This window comes from Centropristis striata, chromosome 5, assembly GCF_030273125.1.
Source record: "Centropristis striata isolate RG_2023a ecotype Rhode Island chromosome 5, C.striata_1.0, whole genome shotgun sequence".
NCBI lineage: Eukaryota > Metazoa > Chordata > Actinopteri > Perciformes > Serranidae > Centropristis > Centropristis striata.
Window position 1 is genome coordinate 5,390,723 of NC_081521.1, and position 9,052 is coordinate 5,399,774.

General features: G+C 36.9%; 1 protein-coding gene across 1 annotated transcript; it reads right to left on the reverse strand.

The window, feature by feature from the left end:
* Positions 1-81: 81 nt before the first annotated feature.
* abhd6b (abhydrolase domain containing 6, acylglycerol lipase b) lies at positions 82-5,416 on the reverse strand. The gene is made up of 9 exons (XM_059333773.1): positions 5,330-5,416; positions 4,898-5,029; positions 3,329-3,485; positions 2,371-2,484; positions 2,152-2,284; positions 948-1,105; positions 786-840; positions 594-694; positions 82-403 (listed from the first exon to the last, which is right to left on the reverse strand). Exons 2-9 carry the CDS (start codon positions 5,020-5,022, stop codon positions 224-226), a joined length of 1,023 nt encoding a protein of 340 aa, XP_059189756.1. The 5' UTR covers positions 5,023-5,029; positions 5,330-5,416; the 3' UTR covers positions 82-223.
* Positions 5,417-9,052: the final 3,636 nt, after the last annotated feature.

Genomic DNA, 9,052 nt, shown 5'->3' on the forward strand with positions numbered 1-9,052 from the left:
GGCGCTTTCCAGGACTCCAGAGGGTTAACACAGTCAAATTCACTTATATGCACGGGAGTTTTATTATTATGATGCAGTTTACGTTACAAATTAAATTGCAAAATACTATTAAACCTTGCTTTCTGTCTGGGTGTACATGTTTTAAGCTTAAGACATCTGTTTATATATGCATGCCACGTAGAAGGAGCAATGCAGTGGAATGAAATTGTTACAAGTCCTTAGTTCAGGAAGATTTCTTTGTGCCACCCCTGGCTTCTTGCTGCAAGATGATGAACTCCAGGATGAGTTTGGCTGTCCGACAAGGCCTCTCCATCACCACAGAGTGTCCACAGTTCTCCAGCACGTCCACTCTGCATGCAGGCAGGACCTCTGCAATGACTGTAGCTCCTGAGACGTCCACCACCTGGACACATGCAGGACAACCAACCATTTCAATATAGACATGGGACTGAAGTTTCTCATTTCAGACCCAAGTAGCAAGTTTGCACACAGCCACATGAATCTAGGATCGGTTTAGCAGAGCTACCAGGTAATCACTTATGTATTTTATAGGTTTTGCTGAGTCATTGTATTTGTGGACCGTTCCACATTACCTGGTCTTGTTTGCCCCATATCACTTGTAAAGGTGCAGCGATCAGATGTAAGTGCTCCTGTAAGGCATATCTTGATTTCTCACCAACAATCTCCATAAATACTATTTTAAAAAAAGACAGAAACAAAAACAAATTTACTGGCGTGGACTACGCTTGAGTGAAAAATGCAATTTTTTTTAAACGTGAACTAACCTTCTTCATAAAATGTGTTGTGAGGCTGCCGAACATCTACCAATCCTTGAAGAATCTAACAATGACAGCACATGCATAAACAAAACAAATAAATAACAAAACCATTGAGCACTGTGAGAGCATACAAAATCCAAAAAGCTTTTATTTAAGTGTGAACCCAACCTGCTGAGGGATTTTAAAGCGGACATGAGAGCAAAGTCTGAACATGTCCTCCATCTCCTCGGGTGTAGTAGGGATCAGAGGGATGTTTAATGTGTAATTGCTGTGCTCCAGGTCCTGCAGATGATTGTCAAATTTGGTCTCACAAGGGTGTCTTATACCTGCAGGATAAAATAAAGGTTTTCTGATTACAAAGTGATGATGGACACTGATATATTTAGTCAACAATAAATAGAAGAGTCACATCAGGCATGTCTAACAATTCTTTATGTGAAAATACTTATGTCTTATTTTCACAAACTTTTAAATGGTCATAGAGGAGTTGAGAGATCTTTAAAGTGACAAATATTTACTGTTGTCTGTGTCTCACCCATAGGTCTCACCTTTCTTTTAGCAAAACACTCAAATGATCATTGATGATGATGTTGTGTGTGCGCACACACACACACACACACACACATTCTTGTACTTCTATCTTTGTGAGGACCCTTATTGAAATAGTGGATTCCCTAGCAAGGTTATAATAGTTTAGGATTTTTCATTAGTTTTAGTTTTAATTGGGTTGTGAATTTTTATTTTCAAATTCAGTTAGTTTTATTGAGTTTTTAGAGTGAGTTTACTAGTTTTAGTTTAGCTTTTATTAGTTTTAGTTTTTTTGTAAAGGGGTACTTGTTGGGTGGGAGATTAAAAGAGGTCACAGTAAATTTTGCCTTTATTTCCTTTGCCTTATCCATCTTCATTATGTATGAAAAAAATTGACAAAAACAAAGGACATTTTCACTATAATTTTAGTTAGTTTTAGTTTGTTTTGTAACCACACAATACAGTTTCAGTTAATTACCTTTTTTAAAAAAAACTCAAATTTTTACTTCTATTTCAGTTAACGAAAACGTTTTTTCAGTTCTAGTTTCCGTTATTTTGTTTCGTTTTCGTTAATGGTAATAACATTGTTCGCTAGCCCCTTACCCTAACCTTCACCATCACAACTAAATGCCCAACATTAACACCAAAATAAACCTAATTGTAACCTTAACCCTAAAACAAAATGAAATGAAATCTCAAAAAAGCCTTTAAAGAAGTGAGGATCGGCCGAAATGTCCTCACTTTGCAAAAATGTCCTCACTCTGTTGGTTAAAAACTTGTTCTGGTCCTCACTATGTAGGAAGTACAAGAACACACACACACACACACACACACAATGACTGACCGTCTGGACAAATGAGAGTCATGCTGCAGATCTCTGTGGGGTAGCAGGCTGCGTAAACCCCGGCTACATTTCCCCCCATGGAGGTTCCAACCACGTGGAAAGGTTTCCTGTTTAACCGAACGGTTTCCACAAACTGAAGAGGGGGGACAAAACTGATTTTCAGTGGAATTATTTGACAAATACATTCAGATTTTATTTGTTTCCTTCTCTTGCGTGTACCTGATGGATCCTTCTGACCTGCCCCTGAATTGAGTAATCTTCTGTGTTGGTGCGTGTTGTTCCCTCGTGACCAGGCATGTCCACACACACGATGTGCAGATGTTTTGGCAGATACTAGAGCAGCAGATAAGGGAAAGTACAGCTTAAAACCAAAAATGTAAGATTGGAAGCTAAGAAAGGCTGTGAAAAGTTCAATCTTATAAGTAAATCTTATCTTATAGTAAAATGGGAAAACATCTCTGAACTTATGTGAACTTGTTCTCTCTATGAAATTACCAGGTCATTTCAAGGAGTACAGTTTCACAAATCCATGTTCACAAATTCAGATCTGAACCATTGACATATAAGATCTGAACTTTCTTGGATCATGTGACTGACAGACTGTAACTTGATTGGACAGAGGCCTGATTGCAGTCATAAAAAGTTTTAATTTGACTGGGTTAATTTGAGCAAATTTTGTCCACTTTAATTTGAACTTTTTTTAGCTATCTATAGTTTAGAAACCCTAAAAACTAAAATAACTTAAAAAAAAAAACATTTACAGCCCAATTAAGCATTGCAATTGCTTGTAAGTTTGCTGAATAAAACAGCTTTGTTTTACATTATTATAAAGATTGAACACCTTGTGATCTTGTTATGTTTCTTGTCACAGCTTATTTAAAAAAAAAAAAAGGCAATTTTAACGCAAACATCTTTCTTAAGATGTAATCTGGGGCCTGTTACATATCACAGTTTACCAAATAAGTCAGGCTTATTTCAATTAGTCTGGCACATATTCAGTTGATGCGGATCCATAAAGCACATTCAACTAGTTTCTTAGCAGCTGACATTGAGCTTGAACTATGTTGAATTTTCTTTATGGAACCAAATCAACTGACTCACCGAATAGACCTGCTTTGAACTGTCTCATGAGTTTATAATAACACACTGTTATGTTCAGTGTTGCAGACATTCTGACCTTGACGACAGTGAGCCATGTGTCTTTGTGAGCAGAGAAGCCATGCAGCATTAAAATAGACGGTCTCATCCCAGGCTTTCCTCTGTAGGAGTAACAGAAGCGATAACCACCACAGTCTGCGTAGCGCACCTGCAGCCCCAGAGTCCTCCTCCAGTACCTGAAGAGATACAGACATGACGCCACTGGAATTCAAATTTGGGCCAAGTGATAATGGGCTTGGATGCAAATTTTTATGAGCATCTGCTGCCAACTTTCTTTCTGTTGCTACTTGGGTACATCAAAGGTTTCATGTTGAGGCAAATGTAGGATTTTGGGCTTTATTAAAGGAAATTGACTTGACCTGAACTTTCACACAGTTTCATAAAGGTCACATTAATCTCCTCAAAGGATAGTCCAACACTTTTTTAAGTCTATTTTAATGCATCACTCATATGACCAGGAAAAATTAATGAAATTAGTACATATGGGCATGTTAGTGTTTTAAAACAGCCGGTGCAGCAAAATATTGCTTAAATCCAAACCTAAGTTGAGTTTTTGACTTGAATATTTAACCCATAAGAACCAGTTATCCTTAAAGGAAAATTATGGGGGATGTACCACAGAACAAGTGGACCACATAGAACACATTTATGATGTTTTTTCAAAAATACTACCCCTAAATTTCAAAGATCTGTGATGTGACATAAACGTCACGATGGGCGTTTATGGTATTTATGTTTATAATATTTATGTTTATAATATTTCTTATTTTAAAATAAAAAATAGACACATTTTCTGCTTACAGAGACACAAATTTGCCTTTTTCTTTGCATCTCCAAAACATTTATCAAAATTATTTTTCAGATTTGTCTTCTTCATTCAAAATGATAATTTAAAAAATCAATAATAAATAAAAACAAATAACCATTTGCCTTTTTGTTTGCATCTCCATAACAGATATCAAAATTGTGACTTTAATTTGTTCAGGAAATATGGTCAGAACAAGTTAAATGCAATACAGGACACCCTAATAACAGATTAGAATTGTTAAATGAGTTTAAATTTAGCCTTGTAACAAAAAATAAGCTTTTTGAAATTAGCTACTTTTTTACATTTCTGTTTTTCAGTCACAGCCACGTTTAGGAGAAGTCACTTCTTGTCACAGTCACAAGACCACCACACCAGGGTGTTGTGTCTCTTATGAGTTAAGGTGAAGCATAAAACTGAATATGGGAGATTCTAGAAGATTTAAAGTGTTTGTTACGCGGGTGTCACCATGGGTTCTTATGGGTTCTTATGGGTCAAAGGGGACATACTATGCTAATTTTGAGGTTCATACTTCATAATGTGTCCCATTGAACTTAATGTAAACATAATATGGCTTCAGTGAAGTACTGGAAAAAGTTCACACATAAATGTTTGAAAAAAAACAATGAAAAGAAGCAGGATATTACTGGTTAAAATAACATGTGATTTATGGGAAAACATGTACGTCAACAGTATTTGTAATCTTGTGCAAAATCCTTTCATTCATAAGAGGGTATTAAACATTTAGAGTGAAAAGCAGAACAACACAGTTATCGATCTTACCAGTAATACACTTTAATGAGTGCAGAGGGCCAGAGGAGGAAGGATGCAACAAAGGCCAGGATGGGGATTGCCAGTGTTCCCCCTGCAATGATAAACAAGTTCACCACATCCAGATCAGCTGCCATGGTTCACCTAAAAAACACACAAACACACAAATGTATGCAGTCTCTCATGAGCATAAATGTAAAAAGGTCAATATTTCCCAGTTAGTGACACAGTGAGTTGCATGAGTAGAAAGTCCTCAAGTAAAATACCTCAAATGTGTACTTACAGTAATAGAGGGTTTAAATACATGTATTCAGGCACGGGGGAGGGGTACACTCAGTATCCATACAATGATTTGTGGAGATAATAAATAATAACTCAAAATAACACATGAAACATCCCAACAGCCACAAAAAAAAAAGTAAAACAAAAAAAGTAAGCACTTACTTTTTAGAGGATATTTTTCCTCCTTGTTTCTTGTGTCACAGGCAGACACACTTTGATTCTCTTGATCAGTATTACAGCATGAAGATACTTTAGATTATTTAAAGGTGCAGTCAGTGTGTTGAAAGCACAAAAAGGCAAGTTTTCTTTCTGATATTTGAAATTAAAATAAAAACCATCCCTGTGGAGTGCAGTTAGTCCCGGGAGATTATGTTTGCTCTGGATAAACTCATTGATTATTACTCATCATTGGGAGAAACCGGGCCACTACATTATTCGGTCAATCTTTTAAAGTGAACGTACAACAGGCCGGACGTTGCTGCTGACTGATGCAAGGCTGTCAACAAACATACACATTTATTCAGCAACCACTGTGAATGATAGAAAATATCAACAGCAGCCTTTAACACCATCAGCAGCTACAGTCAAAGTGGGCAAATTAAACCAACAGGAAAGGACTTTACTGAAGTGTAACAAATTATTATGGAAGGTGAATTATTGCTATATTACAGCGGTTCCTTCAAAGAAGCTAAAAAAAAAAATCCATGCTTTTATAGATATGTTTTAAAATAGATTTTACTCCTTTTTTTAGTAATTTTTGAAGCACAGAAAATTTGATGCTGACGTGTGCATGCATGTTTTTTTCTGTTTATGAGATAAAATGTTTTAAAAGCTTTAATAATGTGAATTTCTTTCCAGAACCCTCCCATTGTTATTGACCGACTGCAACATCACTAAAGGGCAGGACTTCTATAGACAAAAAAAGTAAAGATAATCCCATGAAAAGGTATATAAACTTAATTTCTATGTTGTTTGGACAAAGGTAGGACTACAACTAATGATTATTTTCATCAATTAATATGCCAATTTCATTCTCAAATAATCGGTAAGTCATTTGATCTATAAGATGTCTGAAAATAGTGAAAACTGTCGCAGTTTCTCCAGTCCAAGATGTTGTCTTTAACCCATAAGAACCCAGACCCAGTAATGGAACATTATGGGGGATATACCACAGACCAAGTGAACCACATAGAACACATTTATGATGTTTGAAAAAATACTACCCCTAAATGTCAAAGATCTGTGATGTGACATATACGTTACATTGGGCTGTTATGGTATTTATGTTTATATTTCTTATTTTTAAATGAATAAACTAGACACATTTTCTGCTTACAGAGACACAATTTTTCCTTTTTTTAAGTAACAAAATAATAATAAATCAATTATACATAAAACAAATAACCATTTGCCTTTTTGTTTTAATCTCCATAACATATATCATTATTGTGACCAGAATAGTGCTGTTAGACAACAAATTCCATTTCAGATTTGTTTTTAAGTAACAAAATGATAATAAATCAATAATAAATAAATATAAATAAAACTGCCTCATTGGAGGGCTTCTCAACAACCTACTGTAGCTGCAAAACACTGCAAAACACACTTATGTACTTAAGAAAACATACATGAACATTACTAGAACATTTAAAATGTTTGTGACACCTGTGTCACCGTGGGTTCTTATGGGTGAAGTCCAAGATGTTCTTTGAGAGTATGTATTTGAGAGTCTAAAGACGGCCTTTTCTGCCATTTTTGCATGAAAAATTGATCATTAAAAAAGCTAAGTATCTGACAGTGCATTGAGTCACTTTTGGTGAAAATGGATTATTTTTCACAGTGACTCTGAGCACTCTCCACTGTTAATTAGACTTATGCAGACAACTACATCCACATCCTATTTTAAGCTCAAGCCTCCAGTCCAGAACGTACCACTGGGTGTCATGATAGAGGCAGCTGTGAAGTGTCTCCTGTTGGCAGTCAGTAGTGAAGATCTGAGGGTTTTTTCTGTTGAGACCGCTGGGTGTCATGACATGCACAGCACATGAGGCATCATCAGCTTTGCTTCAGCTGACAGAGAAGCTTTAGAGGGATTCAGACTTTCTTCACAGGCACTCAGAGGAGCTGTCCTTGACTGAAGGGAAGACATGGGACTGATGAATCTTGAACATACTGCCCTCCAGAGGCGATAAGGCCCTGTGATGTTCTGCATGTTAAAGTGGCTTAAAATGGTGTCATTTAAAGGTCCAAACCAGTGTTTTTGCATGTGTTTGCCTATTTATTTCACAAAAAAGATACTTATACATAAAAAAAATGTCATGTTTCACACCTATATGTAGATAACACTTAAAGTTTCCCAAATAAGGGGGAGAAATGTTTGTATGGAAATATTCAGCTAAATGTACAGTTATAGTCCTCCAGATCTAAACACTGTAAAAAGGGTCGTCAGCATTAATCAGTTGAAATCTAAATTAAAGCTATATGAAGCCCAAGATCACATTGTAAAAAAGACCATCTAATGCAATGTTCAGCTGCCATTCTGCTGCATCTCTGGTCCACTACAGATGACCTACATACAAACTAGAGCAGAACAAATGGACACGGCAACTCTGCAGAGAGGCTTGCCTTGCGTGGGAATGGTTCTCATATTTTGGGTTTATATAGGACGAAGAGGCTGTCCTCGATCTGCTCTCATGTCACACACACTCACACAGTGTATTCCCCAGGTTGGTCTTAGCCTCACATCACATTAGCTGCATCATTCAGGTCGTCACATCATGTCCATGCAGGGATCCTTGACACAGCAAAGCATGCACATGAAATGACAGGGCCAATATAGCAAATCAGACATGAGGATCAGATGCGTCATAGTAGATGATGAATCTACATGCAGTCAGTGATTTTCTCTGAAGCAACGACCTTATGGACATTGTGTAATTGGAAAATTTAGCAACAAGCTTCTCATCCTGTTGAGAAATAGTGTGCATCCTCTTCCTCAGACCTACCATCAGCGTGGCGTGCCTGCTCAGAGGGCGTTACTGTGAGTGTGTCACCATGTAATCCCCCAGAAAAGCGAAAGGCCACCAGTCAGTAGTCACATTAACTCAGATTAGGAAACTTGTGATATTATGTCAGAAAGAACCTGGTCTCACAGAAATCCGTGAAATAGCCACGGATTTCGTTTAACTCAAAATCCGTGGAATAGCCACGGAATCACTCAAATTTCCGTGAAACTGACACAGATTTCGCTACAATGCAAGTTAATGACAGTCATATCCCGTGGCTATTCCATGGATATTTGTTCCTATTGGTTTGTTCCAAGTCACGTGACTTTCAAGGTTCCGGCGGTCAGAACAAAAAACATGGCGGACATTTCTCTCATTTTTAGTGAAAAAATTCATATTTTGACTTTGTTTCTGCATAAAAATGGATTTTGATCACATTTCTAGCGAGAAATATATGTTTTATTTTCTAAATATTCACTCAGTGAATGTACATAATCACTTTGTATGTTGGAATAGCCACGGGATATGACTGTCATTAACTTGCATTGTAGCGAAATCTGTGTCAGTTTCACGGAAATTTGAGCGAAATCCGTGGCTATTTCACGGATTTCTGTGAGACCATGTTGGTCAGAAATCCATAAAGTTGAGATCTCACAAGAGACAGATTAAAAAAAGAACAAAATCAAAGCAGCAGAGGCCAAAATATTATATTTTAACCCTTAACCCATAAGGAATTGCAACTGCATTAACAGCCCCATGTCCCCTAAACGTTGTGTTTAGCTTTTTCTTTTTTACTCACATGTTGCTCCATCAAGTCCAGCCTCATCTGCCAGAGATGACATTAACTCATGATCACCATACTGTGGTTCAGCACCTACAG

Coding starts and splice junctions, on each gene's coding strand:
- abhd6b (XM_059333773.1), bottom strand. CDS start 5,022: ATGGCAGCTGATCTGGATGTGGTGAACTTGTTTATCATTGCAGGGGGA. Junction 1,106..2,151: donor GACTCTCATTTGTCCAGACG/GTCAGTCATTGT, acceptor TTTATCCTGCAG/GTATAAGACACCCTTGTGAG. Junction 841..947: donor GCTTTAAAATCCCTCAGCAG/GTTGGGTTCACA, acceptor TGTCATTGTTAG/ATTCTTCAAGGATTGGTAGA.